The sequence below is a fragment of the Coenobita brevimanus genome, chromosome 64 (genome assembly GCF_032717465.1).
Source record: "Coenobita brevimanus isolate Jiangsu-jjx chromosome 64, ASM3271746v2, whole genome shotgun sequence".
NCBI classification, from domain to species: domain Eukaryota; kingdom Metazoa; phylum Arthropoda; class Malacostraca; order Decapoda; family Coenobitidae; genus Coenobita; species Coenobita brevimanus.
In genome coordinates this window covers 5,015,968-5,040,983 of record NC_137017.1, presented here as the reverse complement: position 1 = coordinate 5,040,983, position 25,016 = coordinate 5,015,968, and the positions used below count along the sequence as shown (strand labels likewise).

Below are 25,016 nucleotides of genomic sequence, written 5' to 3'. Positions count from 1 at the left end.
CTTTCATGACAGACTAAAAAAAAGACCTTATTTTGCCGAAACAGCATCATCTCTTGGTCCTTTGTGTCCGTTTGTTATAGGAAATGATATAACCAACTAAACTATTCTGTGAGATCTAGACTCGAATAATAAATTAACAGGCACGTCACACACAAGGACAACACAATCCACCTCGGCGTCCTTCACCATTGTTGCCCCTCTGGCTGTGAAGGAGGAAGAAAACGGTACTTAAAAAAAAAAAAAAAAAAAAACATGGAGTAAACGCCCCAGCTCCCTATCCCTTATTTAATATCTCTGCGTCGCTCTGCCTTATGTAACACGGTCAGCGTTTCGTTAGTGCTAGGTTGAGGGTTGACTGTGGTGTGTGTGGTGAGGTGGAAGTGTGGTGGTGTGTGGTGAGATGATGGTTTATGGTGAGATCTTGGCTGAGTGTTGGGATGGCTGTGTGTGGTGGGTTTATGGCTGTGTGATGAAATTGTGGTAGAATTATGGTGGTGTGTGGTGAGATTGTGACTGCATGGTGAGTTTGTGGTGGTATGTGGTGAGATTGTGGTAGTATGTGGTGAGATTGTAGCTGTGTGTGGTGAGATTGTGGTGTGTGGTGGGATTGTAGAGTTTGTGCTGAGATGATTGTAGTGTGTGGTGGGATTATGGCTGTTTGTGGTGAGATTGTGGCATTACGTCTTCTCCAGAGCCAGAGTATACGACCTTTTTTTTTTTTTTTGTAAGAACAGGTCACTTATGCTTGTATGAGGTGTAAAAGAAGAGGAGGGGTCATTTAGCGAGTTAATTGAATGTTTAGTCCTTCTCGTGTGGTGAAAACGGGAAACTTGAAGTCAGTAATAAAGGAAACGTGCAATCAGGTGTCTGCAATATTGTGTTTTTTATTTACTGTCTGTCTGAATCTGATAATGAGGATAACGGGTGTAGGAATTTACCTTTTTTTTTTTTTATCTTTTGCTTGATGCCTAATTCAAAAGTTAATTGAGAACTGTTGCGAGTGGAACGACTCCAAAACACACACTGATACTACACCCTCACAGTCACGTTCTCTCACTGCCACAATACTGTGAACACCAGAGCCCGGGAATGTGTTGGCAAGCTTCCTAATTACCGCCACCCCTGCAATCACGCGGCTATGCATACATGTGATTCTTGCATGCACAGGGTGTTGTTTTGATGCTGTCTCGTCATACATGTGATTGTTTATATACTGTTCTTTCATACATGTGATTGTTTGCATGTCGTCTGTGCATACACGTGGTTCTGTTTACATATCGTTCTTGGACACACAAGGTTCTGCTTATATAGCGTCTGACATACAAGTGGTTCTGTTTACATATACTCCTTATATGCACGTGGTTCTCTTTACATTCCCCAACCTACAGGGGTTTATGTTTACATATCGTCCCTACGCTCCAGTGCGTGGTTTTGTTTACGTGTCCCAGCATACACGTGGCTTTGCTTACATTTGGGCGGGAACTTTCTGACCCTACCGTACTCTTGCAGTTGAGGTGTTCCTTGCGTGTCCTCCAGGCCTCCGTCTTTGCTCCACTATTTGCATACCTCCCAACATTTGATCTTGCCTTCCTTTCTTCCTCTTTTTATTGTTTCCCGTCCTTAACCTTTTTCTCTAGTCATCTTCATTCCTACTTGCCCTTACCCAATCTCAGCCGTTACCCTGTCGCCGTCCCATCCCCACCCTTCCTGTTTATACCTTACCCTACTTAGCATTAACACTCCTGTACCATTCCCCACCCCTGTCCTTCATTTCCGTATCTCCATATACGTTTCCTCTGCCCTTCTCTTCCCTACCGTTGCCCCTTCCCTTCCCTATCGCGCATTCTCACACGTTTCGCATCTATCCCCTACCCATGCCAATCCCCCCTCCAACCCTACCTTTTCTCCCCTTTCTATCCCGGTCCCTCAGCCCTCCCTGTCTGTACCTTTGAAGGTTATAGGGGAGTTTGGGGTAAGGCAGATAGAAGACACAGACGGTGCAACATATAATAGTCAGAGTAGACTGTGGTACAGACGATGAAACAGAAGTGGTGGTAGACAGTGGTACAGACGGTGAAATAGAAGGTAGTACTAATATTCAGTGATGAGAAGTAAATCAGGATCTTTGATTATTCTCTCCCCTGTGCCCTCTCCCTCTCCCTCTCACTTGTCTGACCTTGTGACGTAAGAAGCAGGAGCTACGTGCATGGGGGTCGACGAGTCAAGCCAGTAGCGAGCAGAACGTCTGGCACGGAGCGTGTGTGTATGTCTCTCTCTCTCGGCTCTCAGTCAGCTGATGGAGGTAAACAAATAGAGCCACGTGGCTGGATTGTGTTGAGTGCGCGCGTGGGACGTGCTGATTCACTGGCGCGTGTTTAGGTTTAGAAAGTGTGTTATGTATAGAAAGTGGTTGAATCCAGATTGCTCTGATAGTGATTGATATTGTTTTGATGTTAGTGGTATAATTTATGTAATATTATTAGTTCTTTTGGTTGAATGATTGCTACTTTTATGGTGTGGACAATAGACTAAGAGAGAAATATTTAGTCTCGTTGATTACGCAATAGTTTCGTAACTTAGCAAAACACCAAGCTCAAATTGGCCTCATACGCATAGCTACTGTAGTGTACATATATTTGTTTAAGTTTAATTGGCTTAGTCGTGTGTTAATTTGTTATGTAGCGGTATTTACAGGAGGAATCATGGCCACCAACGCTCGTACGATTTAATTAATGAGATAAGAATGTGATCGCTTGATTCGGTAGAGTGATAAAATATCTGCTGTTTGTAGAAGTGAGAAATTTACGGTGACAGATTATGCAACAGTAATAAAAGTTCAGGTATGCATCCAACCTAAATTTATCCCCATCACAATATCTCAGTTCAGGTGTATGCATCCAGGGTAAATTAATCACCCAACAGCATACAGTTGAAGTTCACGTATGCACCCAACCTGAATTTATCACCATCAGACTTAATGTCCCTCTGTTCAGATATATTTACGTCCAAGGCTGGTCACACCCACGCCTGACTGTCACCTCTGCACAGCTGCGTAAGGGAGGCCGACGTCAAGGGCTTTCCCCAAACGAGGGAGTGGCCGGGTATCTCAGGTTTAAGATAATGCCTAATCGCGACGCATCCAAGGCTACGGAACGGGGTGGGTGGGTGGGTGGATCAGTCCCGTATCGCAGTCAGGAGTTAACGCCATAATTTTTTTTTTTCTTTCAGGTTAGGTAAGATTGTTAGATTACGTTAAGGTTAGGTTAGATAATAGTTTACGAGGTTAGGCCGGGTTTGTCTAGTAGAGTTAGGGTTAGTACATCAGGGTTTGGTTAGGTTATTGTTTGAGGGTTAGGTTTGGTTAGCACGCCTGATCATCCAGTGAAAAAAAAAAAAAGGGCGTGGTGTTGCAGTGGTTTAGAGTTGGGAAATTCACGCAAAGTCCGTATTCTTGTCAGCTAAGGACGCTCTCTAGCACCTCTTCATTAGCGATTTATATTTGGATACGGACGGTTAACATAATTTTGTACATTATTTATGAAGAGTATGGTGATATTAGAATTATTTAAATAACACAAAAGAGGACAGCAAGGTGTAAATACAAAATAAATAGCTTAGGAAGAGGTGTTAGGGAGTTTTCTTAATCGACGAGAATGTGGCCTCGAGAGTAACTGAGGAAACGAGAGAAAACAGAAAAGAGGATGGGAAGGAAAAAACAAAAATTGAAAAAACAAACGTGTGTACGGATGCTATAGTTAAAAATAAGTAGGATATAATAGAAAACGAGGAAGTGGGGGAAAATAGGGAATCAGACGAGCCGAGGAGAGGTAGGGGAAACTGCGGTAAAATGGATGAGTCATTTCAGGCGACAGCTATGAGTCAGTTCAGGACCGTTGATAGGCACAAGCACCAGGGGGAAGTACTATGAGAGAGAGAGAGAGAGAGAGAGTGTGTGTGTGTCACTATTAAAATGAAAGTATCTGACCGAAGTGTAGTGATTGTAGGGTCTGGGATTGAGACGTATTTTCACAAGAGGGTCTTTTTTATTCATTTATTTTCTTTGCTGTCCCTTGATGATTGTGTTTTACCCTCCTCCAGACTATTATTATTACTAGGATAGATCACAGGATGAAAAGGATTCAGATAGTTTGCATTAATGCACAAAGGTGGGAGAAGAAGCTCTAAATATATATATATATATATATATATATATATATATATATATATATATATATATATATATATATATATATATATATATATAAGCCAGAATTTAAGAAATTAAGGCAAACAGGAAAGTTTAAAAAAAAGGAAAAAAGAAAAATTAAAAAGAAAGCGTAATTGAATTACTGAGTGCATGAAAATTTTGACCTAATTGACCAGACGGAAAAGGGATGTGTGTGGATAGACAGGTGCTGCATGTCCGCCGTAAAGGGAAGGACAAGCGGTCAGGGTTCACAGGGACAGTGAGCAGCGATAACAGCGATACGAGCTGGTGCTGTACAAATGGACAGATCGGATAAGGCTGGGGAGAGAACACATATCTTAGATAACGTGTCTTGGACGAGTGTAATCTAACAGGAAGAAGGTCACTTGAGGTCAGGATGAGATACAGTTAGATAAACAAATAATACAGATAGATGAATTAAACAAAGCTTGGATGAGAGAGAGAGAGAGAGAGAGAGAGAGAGAGAGAGATGGAGGACGAGGAGGCGTACGTGACAGCACGCGAACATTTCCAGGTTCAGATTGGTTGAGGTGTGTAGATGCATATAAATAGGCACAGATATTTATAGTGAAGGACAGGTGGACAAGCATAGACTACGTGAGGAATAGGAATTATCAGACACTATTATTATTATTATTATTATTATTATCATCATCATCATCATCATCATCATTTTTATCTGTATTAAGTAAATCACTGGGTTTGTCATACTTAGGTAGTTCGATTTAGCTAATTAGACTATTTTTTTTCAGTCTTAGGAAAGTCATTGCCATTCAGATCAATAAATGACGTTATATAGATAGACAGGTCAAGAAATTAAAAGATAAATGAGACACAAATAGATAGGTTGTGATAGATAAATGAGGTGTATGTAGAGACAAATAGGTTAATGAATGATAGATAAATTAGATGTATATAAATAGACAGATAGATAGGTCAGTTAATGATAGATACGTGAGATTATAATAGACATAGGTTAATTAAATGATAGACATATGAGATATATATAAATTGATTGCATAGGTTAATTAGTGATAGATAAATGAGACGTGTATGAATAGACAGATAGGTTAATTAAATGATAAATGAGATGTATATAAACAGACATACAGGTTATTTAATGATAGATAAATGTATATAGTCAGATAGATAGGTTAATTGTAGATAAATGAGATGTGTGTAAATAGACAAAAGAAGTAACCGTATTGAAGAGATTAATAAGATAAAAATTGGCGTATGAAGAGGTGAAAAAAAACGTCGCCGTACTGAAGCGGGTAATGAAGAGGTGTGTGTGTGTGTGTGTCGAGTAATAATAATCTAATTGGCTGGGTATGGGTGTTCTCTCTCTCTCTCTCTCTCTCTCTCTCTCTTCCTCCTCCTCCTCCTCCTCCTCTTCCTCCTCCTCCTCCTCCTCATTTACTGGCTTAGTCACTCAGGGTCTGGCCGAGATTAGAAGATAAAAGTAATCCTCTCGCGATAACATCATGTGCTTTGTTTTTGTTCTTTGTTGTTTTGTTTTTTTAGATGTGGCTACTGAGAGTTTCATTGTTAAAATCGTATATTCTTAGCTGAAGTTGTTTTTGTTGTTGTTGATGTAAGATAATTGGTTGTTCGTGTGTTTGTCCTTGTTGTGTTGTTGTTGTCTTTGTTGTAGCTTTAGCTGAAGTATTTGTTGTGGTTGCCGGAGATAACCTTAATGTCGTTGTTCTTATTGCCCTGGCTGAAGATGATGTTGTTGTTGTTTTTGTTGTTGTTGCCTTAGCTGGAGATGTTGCTGTTGTTGTTATTTCCAGCCGCGATAGCAAAGCTGATATTGTTTTCAGTTTGTCTGTCTGTGTGTCAGTTAGCACGATAACTTCCCAACCGCTCAAAATAACATCACAAAATTTTACAGTTATGTAGTAGGGGAAAAGAAATCGATCACGAGTTCGAAATTGGTGAAAGTAGGTCAAGGTCTGTGTGTCTGTTACCTCGATTACTTCGCAACTGCTCAAGATATCATCGCAAAATTTTACAGGTGTGCTGTAGGGATGAAAATTTCCTACGAATTCGAAATTGGTGAAAATAGGTCAAGGTCAAGGTCATATTCCGAGCCGCGCTAGACATGTATTGGCTCGCAGCTGGTGTGATTACCTCCCTGGGGGGCCTCAAGTTGTTGTTGTTGCCTTAGCAGAAGATGATGCAATTTTTGTTTTTGCTGTTGCCTTTGCTGAAGGTGTCATTGTTGCTGCTGTGGTCCAGGCAGCATTTGTAGGTGTGATGGTGACGGAAGAGGAATTTGCTGTTAACCTCCTCATTATGATCAGCTTAGGAGAGAGACATCGAATTGGAGGAGTAAAATAGCCTTCACAACCTCCTTCCTTACTGAGCTGCTAATCTTAACAAAATCGTCTGGAGGTAGCACGTAGTCACATGAAGGAAGTGATTAAGAGTTCTGATTTAGGTTGTCTTATTATACTCGTTTTATTATAACCTGATAGAACCGGGCCACTCCTACATCCTAATTCCTGAGTTGTTCATTGATGTTCAGTGAAAATTAGTTTTGAGGTCGAAATGAGTCTGCTTACTAGTCAAATCCACGCTCCATTCCGAGTACTCCTAACCATCTTCCTCAAGTAAAAGAGATAGAGAGAGAGAGAGAGAGATGGGGGGGGGGATTTAATAACGTCCAAGGTTGTGGTTAATGTTCCGCCATTTGACAAACACTTCAAGTACAGTATTATTTGTTATTGTTATTGTGTAGCCTCTCTCTCTCTCTCTCTCTCTCTCTCTCTCTCTCTCTCTCTCTCTCTCTCTCTCTCTCATACACACACACACACACACACACACACACACACACACACACACACACACAAAGGACTAGTGCCAGAACAAAGGCTGGTCAATTTTAGAAGTTCCCTGATCAGCACCCCTTGACCCAGTTGTTTTGTTTTTACTCTAATTGTTTACGTATCCTTGTTTATGTATACACAAGGACAAAAAAAAATTTTCTTTTTTTCGTCTGTTTTTCCACTGCGTCACACCCAGGGCATGTCCTTCACTTCCCTCCCTGACGTACCATATTGCAAATCATTCATGGGTAGAGCAGTAAGGCAGACTTTACACAGCGTAGGTATATATTAAAACGCAGATCAAAGTGGAAAGAAGTGAGTAGGTGAATATTCGTCCCACGTTTTATCTGTGTATCTATTTATATGTGTCTATCTATCTTTCTACGTGTCTGTGTCTGTCTGCTCATCTGTCTGTATCTCTGTCTTTCCCTCTGCCTGCCTCTCTGTCCGTCTGTCTGTCTTTGTATTCGCCTGTCCATATTTGTCTGCCACCGTCTATATATTATCTTACTGCGCGTTTTTCAGTAGTTCCTAGTATTTTGTGTCTAACTTCATATTTCTCTTACAATTTTTTTTTTTTTTTTACTGTTTCAGATCTAGAACCGAATTCACCAGAAGTTAGGAGGGTGTCTTACCGTTTTATGTTTCCCGGTATACGCATTCTCTCTCTCTCTCTCTCTGTATATATATATATATATATATATATATATATATATATATATATATATATATATATATATATATATATATATAACCTTATAATTAGCGCAGTGAGGCGTCTGGAAGATTATATTTAGCAGAGTGAAGCGTCTGAGCGATTATGTTTAGCACATTTAGCACAGTACGGCGATTATACTTATAACTGTGATTGGCTTGATAACGAATAACTCAACCATGGCCAAATATTCTACTCTGATTGACCTAGGATGCAGCAAGGAAGGAGTAGAGGATTCTGCAATGTATTAATTGTACAGTATACTGTTTTAATTTTATGCATACTACCACCAGACGATTATATTCAGCACAGTGAAGAGGACTGGTAACAAACGGATGGCCACATTACAGCATCGCGCTGTTTTTTTTTTTTTTTTTTTTTTTTTTTTTTTTTTAGCCTGACCTAACATTGCCACCTTACCTAACCCAACAACCCAATCTAACGTGACCCTAACCACCTAACTTAACCTAACCCTAACAACAGAACCTAACTTAACCAAACCAGACCCTAACAAACCCTAACCTTTCAGTCTAACTTAACCCAGCCAGACCTAACCCAACACAGGCGTCCTGCAAAATAAAAAGTACCCTAACGCACCCTAACACAGACCCTCCTGGAAATTATAAATGATTCAGCTTTACCACAGATCTCATATTTGGCTTGGAAAACTTCATAGTGTCTTTTCCATAGCGATTTATTTTCCCTCCTGTTCATTATTATTATTATTATTATTATTATGCATTTAATATACATGGACACATTTTGCTCCAGTAACATACGAGAGGATTATTAAGTGTCAGGTGCAAATTAAATCGCTGATGCAGAAGTGTTGCGTGATCCCCGAAGAACTTGAAATACGAACCACAGATTGTACGTACCCAGGATGCCCCAAAACGCCTAAGTGATCCATCCTAGTCCAACCTGCAGTAAACAAACCCCCCCCCCCATGAAAGGGTTGGAGGGGGTGTCCTTGGGGGGAGAAGGAGGAAGGAAAGTGAGGGAATGTTGCTAGGGGGTTTAGATGTACCCAGCTGTATATAATCCCCCTACCCCTTCCTCAAATCCCCCCCCCCACCTGATATCCCCTTACTTCTCGCCGCCCCCCCCCCTTCCCTCTATACTGTGTTCCTTCTCACCTTTCGCCTTCATGCTGCACTTGCTTTGTCATTTCCCCCCCCTTCCCCACTCTCTCTCTCTCTCTCTCTCTCTCTCTGTCTCTCTCTCTCTCTCTCTCTCTCTCTCTCTCTCTCTCTCTCTCTCTCTCTCAACGCAACCACGCACGGAACTCCTTTATATAAGACATTTTTAAGGCTGTTTCTTCACTACCTAACTTGTGTTTCCTTGATTTTGGACCATGCCCACCCCCAAATGTGTGTGTGTGTGTGTGTGTGTGTGTGTGTGTGTGTGTGTGTGTGTGTGTGTGTGTGTGTGTGGCGTCCTTTTTACGTAAATAAGTAAATTTAACCAGTGGTGGACAAATTTCAAGGGAATTATTGTTATCTATTTGAATCAGAGTGTATATCTATCTACTGTATCTATATATCCAAACATCTGTATCTGTATATCTATCTACCTATCGACATTCTTTCAGTAATTTAAAAAAAAAGATGGCATTAATTGTTTCCCTGTAAGCAATCTGTATATTCTTCCTATATTTATACTGTTTGCATTGTGGTAAGATAATTATCCGATATATTTTTGATAATGGCAAAAATCTGCTTAATTATACGATGATGATTATGAGGAGGAAGATAATAACGTGAATATTATTAAGATTTTTTTTTTTATTATCAAACTATTAATTTGTCTAGTGCCAGTATTTCTCTCGACTTAAGAAAATCGTCAGGAGTTAGTTCCATTAAAGAAAGAAAAAAATCTCGGGTTTATCAATGGCAGAAAAAAGTTACCCGATTTTTTTTTTTTTTAGCCTCTTTCTCAGTTGAACAAAATCGTCAGCTGTTAGACTGAATCAATACCCAGGAGTACCGGCCTTGAAAAAGAAAGGAAAAAAGAAAAGGGAAAAAGAAAAGGGAAAAAAAACATAGACTGGTGATTACATAAAGTTAGTATTTGCAATTTCTAACTCACTAAGCCGTAAAAATGAAGAAAAGTCGCAAAACCAAGAATCTATATTTTTCGCACCCCCCCTCTCTCTCTCTCTCTCTCATTATACAACACAGGGGACCGAATTGGGCCGCACAGCGTTGTGTTTACGTAAGAAGTTGACGCAGCTCGTTCCGTCACTTTTCTGGAGAATATGTGTGTGTGTGTGTGTGTGTGTGTGTGTGTGTGTGTGTGTGTGTGTGTGTGTGTGTGTGTGTGTTTATTTGGTTGTGGAATAATTATAGGATCTGAAGTATTGTTGTGTTTTCCTATGTGTATATTGTGTGTGTGTGTGTGTGTGTGTGTGTGTTCCCGTTTCTGTATCTTACCCATCCTGTTTATAATAATGCATTGAAGATAAAGATGCAGATATTTTATGTATTTTTCATGTTCTCGGATCAAACCCACTACATTTGTACTACGGTAATGAAAATAGGTAATGTAGGTGAGGGCGGTTACCATCCACTCATTAAACGTAGTGCTGGTTTTAGGTAACGTTACGGTTTACGCTATGTGGCAAGTCATAGAGCTTTGTGTAGCCCAGGAAACCATTCACTACGTTGGGTGGTAACCATATAACCGAATGGATGTCTGGTGGTCGAGTTGGATTACGCTTTCATTTAAGGAATGGTTGAGGTTTGTCGCCCACGTGATGCTACTCAGGGAAAGGCGACTGATCACGCCATAAATGTATGAACGAAGCAGGCTAGCCTCGGACCTCCACGATCCTGGTGGGGCAGTAAATGGTTGGCTTGTAGATAGCTAGGTAGGAAAGTAGACAGATAGATAAATAGATTATAGAAGAGATGTAACTTCGGCGTAGTGCATGGTTGGCTGGTAGATAGAGGGGATAGATAGATAGATAGGCTACAGTAGAAAGATCAGTCGCTGTCATTATATAATAGTGTTCTCCTGACCCCACGACCATTGACCTCAGAGCTGTTAACAGTCGACGTAGCAGCACCGATGTTACGTTGAACAAAGGGACCTGCACTATTTTCCTTTTTTTTTTTTTTTTTTTTTTCATGTGCTTATATTTATTGTGCGCTATAGTGTATCCCAGTTGTAGTATTTATTCATATTACTGTATGTCTATATTAAATGTATAATATAAAATAGATGGATAAGCTATGAGATGCAAAAAGAAAACTAAGGACGAGGTATTGCGAATTTGATAAGAATACAGCCTTTAAAATGTTAGAATCTGCCGAAATCCTAGCATAAAAAAACGAATCTAAAGTATATAAAGGCTCAACCTTCTCACTGTTTATGCTTTCTAGTTAATCTGAAGACTGGTTAAAGCTGGAAATATTCAGATACATCAGTCATATATCAGGATATTCCCCGCTTTGTCCAGGAAATACAGCAGTAAACAAAGTCGTCGGGAATCCTAGCAAGAGATAAGATTTAATGTATACAGGGAGAACCCTCCTGTTTTTTCCTCACTCTCTCTCACACTCTGTATATGACGATTAAGATAAACATGTGCCTAATTCAGTCGTCTCTCAGGTCGTTGGGAACCCTAGCTTGAGATCTTACATATATCATACGTATTGTTCATCATAATCAAGCTACCATCAGGCTTTTCACGTCGGGAAAGATCACAATCAGTGAAGAAGTTCATTTCGGTAAATTAATCCTGAATTAGGTTGTTTTTATGACCCCAGGCTCATCTGAACGTGAACCCGGTGGACTGGAGGCTTAGGTTGGCCTTCTTCGGTCCACCAGCTTCGTTTAAGGGGATAGGAAGGGATAGAGGGGGATTTATATAACAGGCAGTGGGGCTTCCGGTAACATCGATGCCACCACGTGAAGGCGTCAGTCTCCAGCACCTTAAAAAAAAAAAAAAAATGTTATTTATGTGGGCTACATCTTAGATACGAGAAGTCAGCGATCATTCTCCTCGTAGCGTAAAAATGTGATCAGGCGAGCGTGTTTATCTTAAACGACGAGGATATAATGATGGAGTCACCTACCTGCCCGACAGAAATCAGTTATGTCTCTCTCTCTCTCTCTCTTTCTCTCTCTCTCTCTCTCTCTCTCTCTCTCTCTCTCTCTCTCTCTCTCTCTCTCTATATATATATATATATATATATATATATATATATATATATATATACTGTATATCTTTGTTCATCCAGTCATCTACTGTATATCCACATCAGTTTGCTAATACTCAGGCGCCTTTGACTCACTCAGCTGAATAAAATCGTCTAAATTTAGCTGGAATAGAACGTGAGAGATGCTATTTATGTTCTGATTTATTTTATATATCGAGTAAACTTGGGTCGGCTTTTAATTCCAAGTTCATCGTACAATTGAACGCGTGTGAGATAGTGCTTCCTAGGTACCACGTGTTGATTGTCCAGGCGTTGAACGAATGACGGTGATAGTGTAGCAGATACAAGAGTGATAAGTGTCGTGTCCACTTTTAGTTTTCGCAAGCAGTAACATGAAATTTAAGTCCATAGGCCTAGTCTGGTTGGCATAAGAGGCTTTGTCGCACCTCTTCCTTTGCGATGTACTTTTTGTATTACACATTGATTGATTGAAATATTTATTGTTGTAAAGGTATACAGAGTACATATACAACAAAAGAAGGTGGTGGGTATTAGAAGGTGGTGGGTCTTGCCACACACCTTCTTCAGGAAGTACAGTTATATACAGTTACTGGTTATAAATTTACCTTAATCTTTTCTGTTATGGTATTTATATACTTTAATATCGATACAGTTTGCATCACTAACATACAAGAGGACACTGAAGTATAATATGCGGAATAAACAGCTAAACAAGAGATGTTACGAAATCTCCAGAGCCACTGGGAATACGGCTTGTACGGATCAGGATGGATTTCTTGTAGTGGCCCACGAGTTTATACTGTTATATAACGTTGCCGATAGTTAGTTAGGTAGGTAGTGGTTGAGGAGCAGCAACACTGATTGCACACACTCGCACATCATAGTAATGTGAATGTGTCAGGTACAGTTTTCACCAGCATGGACAAGGGTTAATACTGGCTGTTACTACCATCGAGGAGCCAAGATATGAGGTAGCATAGTGATGGAGTGCTGTTGTAAATAACGAGTTATCAAGATACAAAAATTTTCCTTACTATGAGATTATTTTTAAAAAGCTAAATGAGATTGACGGAGGGTGCCAGACTAAGTGAGGTTAAGCTGACCATGGCATTGTTATTGGCATTCGGCCCTATGACATAACTTGATAAAAACTCAGGGAAAAAACGCCCGGCAGTTCTCGTTTTGTTAATTATTGTGACTGGTGGTGGCGCGTATTTGGAACGTGGTAGGTAAGACTCAGCGCAGAGAGATGCCGCAGATGCGAGGTTGGGAGGATTTTGGCGGGAGTGGCAGTATAGTTCTGGCCGCGCCCGCTTGGGGTTGGGAGATAGGCGCGACGCTGAACATTTCCTTGGGAGATTGTATTGTCTGACGCGTGTAAACTGGGAAGTTGCATCATTGTAGTGCGTTGCGTAAGTTCAGAAACGAGCGATGCACACTTCATTTCGTGTATTGTTGTTCTGATGTCTTCGAAAGGATAGTCCGAGTTACTTTCATGTAATGCAGTTTTGTCCTGTGCATGGTGAGTTCGATTTTTTTTGTCCTGTGCATGGTGAGTTCGATTTTTTTTTTTTTTTTTTTTTAGGGGGGGGTTGCTTAATTGATGTAGAAAAAAAATGGTGTCAGTGTGATTCAAAATTGTAATGATGCTGAGAAAAATTGGTGTCATTGTGATTTAAAATTGTAATGTGCGGTACTCTAATTTCTCTGATGCTTAGTATACTGTACTTCATGTTTCATGAGTTCAGAAGCAAATGGTCCTTTTTCTGGGGTGGTGGTGGAGGGGATTGTTATATTGATAGTGTGGGAATAATAGCTGAATTATACCAAGTGCATGTTGTGCTGTCTTGTGCTGTAAATGTTGCTCATGCTATATGTTTAGTGAGTTCAGAAACGAGTCCTGTATTTTTTTTTTTTTTTCTGGATTGTTTCAGTGCCTTAGAAAAGATTTCATGATCGTGAATCGTTCTGAAGTACTGTGGTCATGCATTGCATACAATATATTTCTGGTATTCGGATGCACTTCTTCCGTAATTATTACAAGGTTCATGTAGGCTCTCTGGAATGTGCTCTTAAGTCTGTGTAATATGCTCTCAGTGCTATGTAATGTGCTCCGTCCTTTGCAATGCATCGTAAATGCTTTGTACTTTTTATGAATGCTTTGAAATGTGTTCCAAATTGTTTATGTGCCGTGAATTCTTGTAATGTGCACAGTGCATAAAATGTTCTCAGAACGCTTTGTGATGTGCCCTAAGTAACTTTGATATTTGTAATGTTCTGTGAGGGTTTTGTCCGCTGCTTGGTTAATAAATTTAAAAGAGTGATAGCCGCTTCAGTAGATGGTCTGTTTTATTATTGGTTCCGCCGGATGATTAACTCAGCGGCGTTAGATCTCCCTTAACCCCTTCAGTCCGGTGACTTATTATTGAGCTTCATGTTGCCGGACGACCTTATTCAATAAGAGTCACTTGGTATTGGAAAGATGAATGAAGGCTTTTATCTAATCCGTCCAGTTCAAAATCTATCTCAAGTTGAATAAAGTCGTGTGGAGAAGTAAGAATAACAACTCTCTTGCATCCCATGAACGGAATAAAATTGTAAGTTGGTAGCAGGAAGTAAAGAAACAAAAAGTCCTCTGACTAAGGGATTGACAGTATTTTTATAATTGTTACTACTACTACTACTACTACTATTACCACCACCACCACCACCACCACCACCACCACCACCACCACTACTACTACTACTACTACTACTACTACTACTACTACACTACTGCTGCTGCCGCCTTCGCCGCCGCCGTCGCCGCCGCCGCTATCATTATTATCGTGGATTACCATTTCAGTATAGTAAAGACGATAATAAAGTTTAACTGGCTGTAGCTTGTACCTGCAACGTGCTCTAAATACATTGTTTGCTGCTTTTGTGTACATTCTTGTGGTTCTTTCAGCCACTTTACACCCAGGACGACCTCTTTTACATGTACCTTATGCTCCCCCAAACCAGTTTTATTCAGCCTGGGGATGGCGTTAATGGGGCGTAGGCTGAAATTATATTTGGATGAGGGTCGGTTGTACTCATTATACAGTATTCTTGTACTTTGCATTACTCATCGTCCTGTTTTCGTGTACCTTTCGTGACTTGAGAACAAAATTATAATTTTATTCATATCATTTCTAGAAAGTTTCATTCAGCTAACGAATGACTTTCCTGTTATGGGTTAACAATAGCCGGTTTCTTTGCGTGTGACAGATTCGTACCCCCTTTTCAGTTTAGTTGATAGTCAGGTGGTCATATCGGAGGATAAATTTGACTAGTTACCAAGGAGGGTAATTTTTACCTCGTAACTTAAAGATTAAAGCCCTGTGTACAGATATTTAAGTTGTGTATGTAGCCAAGTTAGATGAAAACTAAACAGGTATACCGTACGGTATAGTGTCCAGTAACTTTCGCTACACGAGAATTTTAGCTGTTTTATTCTTGCTGCTGCCATACTCCTTTCATCTTAACCTGGCCCTGATTTTCGTTATTTAGCAGCTTCTTTCACGCAGCTCAGTAACATGAAAGATAATGTTACAGTTCTGCATCCTTGCCATAGCACCTCTTCGTGACCAGAGTGATATTCTAGTGTTAAAACTCAGCATTCAAGATGGAGAGATGGCAATTTTAATCCAAATTAGGGTAAAGAGTAGCTGATTCTGTTCCTGTCACTGTCAGTCGATTTTGCACAGCATATAATTGGCTTCATTTGTGTTCAGTCAGTACTAAACACCATTATCATCATCTTAACCTTGTCCTATCAGCGAAATAGCATAGATAGGATCCAAGCATAGGAAGGAGAAAGTAGGAAAGTAGAACTGTCGTTGATGAATGTCCAGTAAAATAGGCCACACACTCATCGTTCCAGTCTTCAGTATCTTGGCCCAGTCTCACTGGCATAAATCATGCACAGAGAACTAAAGGTAATAATCTCAATACTTACACTAGCTGTATAAATTTTACAAGGTCTCACTTGATTTGACCTGATGCAAGATGGTAGAAAAGATACTGTTTATCATAACTGCAAATGCATGCAAACTGAAGCCAGCACCTTCTCTCACCTAAGCTGAGTACAAATGGATGGAGATATCACTAGATTTTCACATGGTTCTAAGACATTGGGCTGTATCTAGGTGGCTTAGGAGGCTTTATAGTACCTCTTCCTTAGCAGTTTTATGTTATTTGTGTTGCACTGTATTAATGTTGACATTCTGCATCAGTAACATACAAAAGGGTACAAGAGGTTTAATGTGCAAACTAAATGGCTGATTAGATAGGTTGCAAAAATCTCCAAAGCCACTTAAAATGTGACCCAGTTTAAAATAAATTACCTGCTGTACTGTACTCTACTAACTGTAACAGAACATGTATACAGATGAAGCCAGTACCTCCTCCCTTGCAGGTGAAAGCACCATGACCACCATCACCTTCACCTCACCTCCATCACTGCAGCACCTGACCACGGCAGCTGCTTCCTCTTGGTTGCAGGGCTGGGTTGGGCATGCTGGACGGGTGGCGGCAAGATATATGGGTGCTGAGGCCAGGGAAATGACACCACAGCCATCATACTCCAACATCCTTGACATGAACACCAGGGACAGCAACGCCTCTAATCTTGGAAGTCCAAATCTTGACTCCCTCACCCTTGACCTGAATACCAAGTACAACAATACTGCAAATCTTGGCAACCCAGGAGTTTGTGTTTGTGACCCAGAATTGCAGAAATTTAGCCTGATGTTGATACCTTGCACAATGAGGTCAGCTTCAGCCCAGGATAAGAAACACAATAATCCAGGCACAAGTAGGTTTAATGTTCTAAGGATGAGTCATGATTATATAAGACCAAAGCAGAGTGAAGGATGGACATATAAAAAAGTACAGTATGATAATCAAGAAGAGTGTTTGCCTTCATCTGCAACTTTTGAATGTTTAAAAGAATCCAGTGCTTTGCCCAGTTACCAAGTTAAAAATCATCCAGGTCAGTCTCTGTTCAAGTTTCCAGAAAATTTCAATAGTGAATGCATAAAGATGAATAATGTTAACTGTTCGGAGTATCTTAAGTCTCACTTGCCACCTTTATTATTAGAGAACCTTATAGAGATGACGTGGATGAAGCTGGGGCTGCAGGTAGTGGAAGGAGAGCAAGGCTGTGCAGTTCCCCACTACCAGGTGTTGGACTGGGTCAAGACAGCACCAGTCCTACTTGACCTTGCTGGTCACCTCTCTAGAAGGAAATACTCTTTAGATGTATCTGGTATACCTCCAGAGTGCATTACAAGTATTTTGTCCTTTATTGGGAAAAAATTTCCGCTGGAAAGAGTAAACAAACTGCATTTGCCAAGAGTGAAATACAAAAGTGATAAGCAAATTAGTCCAGTGAGCAGCTATGTAATACAAGAAATAGTAGAAAAGACGTCATTAGTTAGTTTAACTTTAAACTCCAACATTTCATGTGATGATACACTAGATTTAATTTCTCAGCTCTCTCTTCAAGAATTAAAGCTTGATATACCTGCCAGTTCTTCAAGTGAAGAAAAAATTATTAAGGAACTTTGCAACTTACCACACTGCTCAGCAGAAGAAGCAATAGATGCTGTCAGAACTGGAAATTTCTGGATTATCCGAAGATGTCCTCTTGGGCATTCTCTTCGAAAACTAACAATTTGCATACCAAATGTTTCAGCTTCTGTGTACCGTATTCTTCCATTGGTCTTTATCAACTTGCAGTACTACCACCCTTCCATGAATGAAGGTCATTGTATTTGTTCGATTGCAAGAATTTTACGACAGGCTGAATGTGACCCTCCGCCGCTCCTCCAACCCCTTACCCAGCTGTTGAGCATCAACCTTGGACGAACCACTTCCAGCGAGATACACCAGTTAAATGTTGCCTGTCCATTCATCAAAGAGATATCACTCAGTGTAGAAATGTATGTGGAGGAGACCCTACAAGCAGTTACTCTGTTCAAACAGATTACTGAGCTTGATCTTACTTACTATCCATCCTCACCTACTTCGCCACCTAAGCAGGATGGCAGACTGTTACTTCCTGTTCTGAATCACTTCATGAATCAGCTGCTCTCATTAAGCCTGACTGGATTTAACCTGACAGAGAGAGTTATGATCATGCTCTCCCAACTCCCTGAGCTAAAGAGTTTACAGCTGGCTGACTCTTGGTTGTCCAGCCCTAAAGTGATGCCCGAGCAGCCCTTCCGCAGTTTGGAGAACCTCACTCTGAAGATTCTTCCCTCAGACAGTATGATTAGACTCCTCACAGCCAGCTCTTGCGTGTCACACCTGGCTTTTGAGTTTGTAGCCTCAGAGTGGGAGGGGAATGCACTCACTGACACCCATATAGCACATCTAGTCAGCTCAGGAATTATACGGTCTCTCCAGTTCTTCTCAGCAACGTCCCCCTTCCTCACTCTGGCCTCATTTAAAGCGCTCTCTCTGTTGCCTTTCTTGAGGAGTGTAGGCCACCTCTCTCTCTGGGGACTGACTGAGGAAGAACTGCACTGCATTGCTCACTCAGGCCCTCCACATATCCATTGCATATTGTGATACTGCAATTGCTTCCATCTCAGAGTTTAGATTTGCGAAGTTAATATCAGCTCCCCCTTGTCACTCAGATTTGTTCTTAACAGGAAGAACAATGAGTGTTTGTAATTTTTCCATGTCTCTTAAGTCTCCCTGATACTTCAGGTTCATTTTTTAGCAAGGACAAGGAGTATGTAGCATCTTCCCATGCTTCTTGTTCTTTCCATAGAAATTAATCTTATTTACAAGTGGCAAATTACCCTCAACAATTTCTTGTTTATGCAGGAAGGGCAAGAAAAGGACAGAGTAAAAACCATCTGTGTCTCAAATTGTATCTGCAAATCCAAGTTAAGAAATGGTGTTGGTCATAAGTTTGTGAATGTAGACCCAGCACTGTAATCTGGTGGGTGGCATGTTGTAATTCTTTTGCATTAGCAGTGTAAAGAGTTCCTTGCTAAATTTTGTATTTTTACTAGAGATAATCAGTAACTAGTAGATATATGATGATATTTTTGTATTATGAAATGCCCTGTTTAAGTCATGGTTCAGTGATAAATATCTTCTGGAGAACTACATACCCACATAAGTGTGATATCCTTGTGATGCAGCTTAATTATAAATTTTTTATAGAGTATATTTTTTGAGAATACTTTTATATTCTAAGGTAGGCTTAGTTAATGACAAATCACTTAAGGGTATGAATAAATATTTATTTGCTGCATTTATGTTTCATTGATAACAAAAATCACGTAGATTTGTTTAAACATGTGGAACCTGTGTTATGTGAAAACAGGAAACTGTTCCACTAGATTAGAGAGATATCACTTCAGAGGAGAGACTTGCCAGGATGTAGAATAGTTACTGTAGTTTGAAGGTGAAGGAGTCAGTGTGTTAGTTTACTTATGTTGAAATATTAGAATAAAATTGAATATTAAGTGATAGAAAACAGTTTAGGATGCATTATGTAGAAAAGAAATTTTTTCAACTACAGTACTGGGGGAGGCGGTGGCTGAAGCGGTAGAGAGGCGGCCTGCAGTCCTAATGGGCCCAGGATCAATTCCCGGCTGGGGCAGGGAACAGTTTAAGGATTTGAGTTTCCTAAAAAGCACAATTTCATGATCAGACAGATGACCCGCCGACATGTCGTAAAAATACCCCCGCTAATACTGTACCAATACACCAGTCCTGTAGAAGACAGCCCTAGCATATATTCAGTATGGATGGTGGGTGTTAGTGCCGAAGTGGTGACATGTGGAGATGCAGGAGGACTACTGGGCCTTGGGATAGGTTACTGCCCCCGAGAGATAGGCCCTGAAGCCTTTGCCGAGAGTCGGGGGGGGGGGGGAAGAATGGGCCATACGAGTCCGATGTGGCATTGCAGAATGGGTAAGGAAAATACATGCAATAACACTGAGAGAGCGTCAGTGTATTCAAATAAAGCACAAAGACAGGGTGCTAAAGTGTCTTGGAAGGCAAGTTTAAGGGTACTGTTGGCAGAAGGTGACCATCAGTTGCTTGAAAGGAGTGGAAAAGTACATTGGTGAAGGAAGGAAAGAGCAGAGAAAAGAATGCAAGAAGCATGTAAAGGCAATATAGCTTGAAGGTGGTTCTGTCACATAACCTGCCAGACAGACAGGGGTTACCCAGCAGCAACCTGAAATAGAGTACTTGAAATGTCTTTTTTTTGTGTGTGTGTGCATTATGTTTTTGTGTCTTTTATTATGTATTATGTTTTCTGTTTATTATTAATCAACAATAGTTTATGGTGGTCATATGTGATGTGTTAGGTGGTTATGAAACTTATTTAGATTTGTTTTAGACTTGGGTTTACTATCCCCCACAGGGCTAACCTTCGAACCTGTGACGCCTTGTCCCTCTTGAACCATGTTGTAACCTATTTGCTTGATTATAATTCAATTATCAATTAAATTATCAGCAGTGCAACCTTATCATTACATGACGGATGCCTGTACTTATGCATCAAACCATAAATGGGAAAGTTTACTAATACTGTATTGTTATGGTCATGTCTTCCTAGTATTTTTCCTTCTATTGTAATTACAGTACTGGGTTGTAGTTATATAACCAGATTATGGGATGAAGTGAAGCCTGCTATGGTGCCCCTTTTAACTGGGTGGAGACACAGATGCAGCATGCACTTAAGAACCAAACCTCTACTTTTCCCCGCACCTCACCGTGGCTAGGTTCTGTCAACTGCACAGGGTGACAGTTGCTTGCCTGTGGTTGTTGAGTTTGCTCAGCCAGACAGATTGGAATTGATCATCAACAAATCAACTCCATATGAAGTTTTTCACCTGGAGTGAGTTATTGGAGCTGAGAATGCTACTACTGTCACCATTAACCCTCTCATGGTCAAGATACCTATAGTATTGTGTCCCTCACTCATTCATTCATCATCTAATCCAGTGTTGCCCCATGAGGAGTGTAGGAGCCTAGGGCTAGGTAAGTTGATCCTGACATTTAAGATGAGAGTGACCAGCCTCACTCATCCCTAGATGAGAGTGACCAGCCTCACTCATCCCTGAGTGACATTTCCTGAGCAGTAAACCCCAACAACCCCTTGGATATAAACCTGCACAAGCTCAATCTGATTGGAGCGCCTTAATTGCCCATTAAACCACCAGGCACCATAATTTGGTTATATGTTTACCATCCAGTGTAATAAATGGTTTCCTGATGTACAGGAAACCATTTGGCATGTCAATCAGTGTAGAGTCACCCATAGACAGAAGAAAGAGGAAAGAGTGAAGGAATGAAAGACAGAAGAGGAAGGAAGGAAGGAAGAGAGGAAAGGGCAGACAATCGAGAGCAGTACTACATTTAGTAAGTGGATGGTGAGTGCCCCCACCAACCACAACTATCTGTCCGTGCATATGCTAAGTAATTTGATCTAGGTGACAGGAGTCACAGGAACCTTACAGTGTTAATATATGAGGTCTATTTAGAAAGTATCCGACCTTAGGCTGTAAAAAAAATAGTTAGCCTATTGATTTGACACATGTAGCCCAACATTCATTCCACTACCTGAAATAATTTTCAAAGTCGGTTTTCAGTATCTCCTGCAGGTGCTTTATCACATTCGTCATGATCTCCTCTCTCTCATCTTAAATTGGGAACCCTTCAGCTGAGTTTTGAGCTTGAGGAATAATCAAAAGTTGCACAGAGCCGTGTGTGGTGAGTAGGGAGCCTGCCAAATTCCTGAATCAGTTGGGAAGAATGGGCAGGGGCATTGTCATGGTGCAGCTTCTAACTTACTGTTTTCCAAAGGTCTGGTCTCTTCCATCAAACTGCATCACGAAGACGACAGATAACATCGAGGTAGTAATGTTTGTTGACAGTCTGACCTTCTGGTGCGTATTCATGATGCACAACACCATGGTAGTTGAAAAAAGCTGCCAACATGCAAGGGCCTTTCCCCTTGCAGCAGACCTGTTGTGCTGTTTTTGGCCAAGGTGACCCTGCATGCTTCCACTAGGATGATTGTGCTTTAGTTTCTGGGACATACCCATACACCCAAGTCTCATCTCCAGTGAAAAGTCTTCAGAAAGTCTGGATCACGATCTGCACACTCCAACATGTCTTGAGCAACATTCATCCGAGAGAAGAGATCATGACATATGCAACATAGCACCTGCAGGAGATATCACAAACCGACTTTGAAAAATGTTTCAGGAGTGGAAAGAATGCAGGACTATGTGTATCAAGTCAGAAGGGGCCTACTTTGAGGGGGAATAGTGTCCTAGCTCAACAGGTTACCTGTTAATTTTTTTGGAGTCTAAGGTCGAAAACTTTCTGAACATACCTCGTATATCATTTTTAATAGTCTCTCAGTCTGTCACACCAGTTAGGCAAAAGATCATGTACTTTGCACATCATATTAAATTGCTAAGAGGTGGCAGAAGTTTTTTTTTTTTTTTTTTATCATATAGTGTCATTAGGAACATAAGCCAGTTGTCCACCTCAGCTGTATATTACAGCCTGATGTAGCCTAGCCTCAGGTCCTTCTACCTCATTAGGGGTAATAAAGAGATAAGCTGTTTGGAATGTGTGCACCCTTGAGTGATGGATATTTATATCTGAATAGGTGTGTAGATGGGGTGACAGTCTGAGAGCTAGAATGCCTACATACTTAAACACACAAAGTAATATTTGCTGAAAAATCCAAGTAACAGACAAGCTTGTTGTTTTGGCAGTGGGCCCAGGCTCTTTGAAATGAGCCAGGTGGACTGCAGGGTTCACATACCCTTTCCTTGCGGTCCACCATCTTCTTTAGAGGGATAGGGAGGGAGTGGAGGGACATATAACTGGCCAGTAGAACTGCCTCATTATATCAGTGCCACCATGGGAAGGCATCCCTCTGCAGCAGCTCAGACAAAATGTCAAAATGCTGTAAATTAACACATGTTTTAGGATATTTAAAAATCTCAGTCATATATCCATGGATCAAGGCAGAAAAGCAAGTGTAGTTGAAGCTGTCAGTAGTGCTTGGTGAAATAGTCCATACATTCACAAATAAGTACGTTTATATTATACTACTGTGTGTTAAGTTTTTGAGACTGAAATCCTTGGCCAGACATGCATGTGTACCATGATAAAGTGGTTTCATGCACTTTTTTTTTTTTTCTGAAGCTTCTTTGTGCATGTTCATCATTTGTATTGTGAGCTAAAAACCTAAAAACTTGTGATACAGATCAGCCATTTTGAAGCTCTTGTTTGTAAAAAATTTGATGGCAAAAATGGTTAGGTATATGAAATAACAAGCAGTCTCAAAGCATAGCAATCTGTTGTCTTGTATACTGGAGAATAGGTGACCTGTCTACTTTCTTGGTGGCATTATATGATCATTACCTCCAGTTATCTCTAGTCAGATCAGTTACACTGAGAGTAGCATTTGATCATTAGACAACCAGATGCTTCATATGACTGAATTGTAGTAAAGAAAATGTTAGTAATGATTGTGAGCATTTGATTAATCAAATGACAGTTACAGTGCTAACACAGCATTACTATGCTTTACAGCAAATTATCCCCTCGTTTATGACACCATAATCAGGGTAACTTTTGTGGACCCTGGAGGGCCTGGGTTTTAGGAGGGCCCGAGGCTAAGCTACCATAGTCTGATCATTTAGTCATATGAAATCACTGTACATCTCTGGCCATATTTAGATTACAGAAAAACCATCAGCCACTTGTTGGATACAAACTGTGGTGGGTTACCACACATTTTTCTCCTACCTGAGACCTCTACCACCCATGCCACTGATACCCATGTTATACATAATAGCAATCAGTTGTGATTCGTAAATAGAACTAGTGCATACTTTTCTCTCTCAGAGTCATATCTGTTCTCACTTTGTTGCCGTACGTTCTTAGTACTTTGTGTGTGTGTGTGTGTGTGTGTGTGTGTGTGTGTGTGTGTGTCCGACTCTGGGCCTAGGCTTCACAGCCTGCTCTCAAGGCCCAGTAGTCCTCCTACATACCAAACACCTCTCTACATGTCACCACTTCAGCACTAACACCCACCGTCCATATTGAATACATGCTAGGGTTGTCTCTTACAGGACTGGTGTACTGGTATTAGTGGGGGTACTTTATGACATGTTGGCGGGTCATCTGGTAGATCAGAAAAATCTGCTTTTTATGAAATTCAAATCCTTAAACTGTTCCCTGCCCCAGCCGGGATTTGAACATGGGTCCATTAGGACTGCAGGCCGCCTCTCTACTGATTCAGCCACCGCCTCCCCCATCTACACCGTACCATCTACACTGTATGTTACTGTACATACTCACAACCTTCCACAATCCTTCTATTTAGTTGCATGCTTTTCCAGATTCATAAATACCATATACACCTTATAGTCCTTCTCACAAGCTTTCTCCACTGCAAATATTTGATCCACACATCTTTTGCTACTCCTAAAGCCACCCTGTTTGTCAATGACCAGGCCTTCTGATACAGGTAAACCCTGGTTTAATGGTGCTATTGGTTATGTAAAAACCCATCGCTAGGTGGGGTATTGTAAATCGAGGACGATTTAACATGTAAAGTATACGGATGCATTTTTGAGCCTTGGGTTTCCCTCCCAGCCAAGTCCTAAACTCACCCAAATGAGTACAAAACCAAGTTTCTAGGTAACCTAAACCCCAAAATAGCTTTAAAACAAGTTAAACTAAGCCTGAAAGTAGTTTATAACTCACCTAAACCCAAAAATAAAATCTGAAAATCAGCAAAAATAGGTCTGGAAAAAATCAGACTTAGTAAACTGTACCTGGAATATGACAATGTTCACCCCACCTGTGACTAAAACACATTCATCTAAGTCTAAAAACAGTTCATAAATCAACCAAAACACAAAATTTAAGTCTAAAATATCATCAAAATCAGTAAAAAATAAATAAAAACCATTGTTAAACCGGGGTCTGGCCATCGTTAGGCAGGGTAGGGTGGTATTTCTACCACC

General features: G+C 40.6%; 1 protein-coding gene across 1 annotated transcript; it reads left to right on the top strand.

The window, feature by feature from the left end:
- Positions 1-2,252: 2,252 nt before the first annotated feature.
- LOC145404628 (uncharacterized) lies at positions 2,253-18,558 on the top strand. Its single transcript, XM_080276150.1, has 2 exons — positions 2,253-2,302; positions 16,400-18,558. Exons 1-2 carry the CDS (start codon positions 2,266-2,268, stop codon positions 18,556-18,558), a joined length of 2,196 nt encoding a protein of 731 aa, XP_080132276.1. The 5' UTR covers positions 2,253-2,265.
- The last annotated feature ends 6,458 nt before the right edge of the window (positions 18,559-25,016 follow it).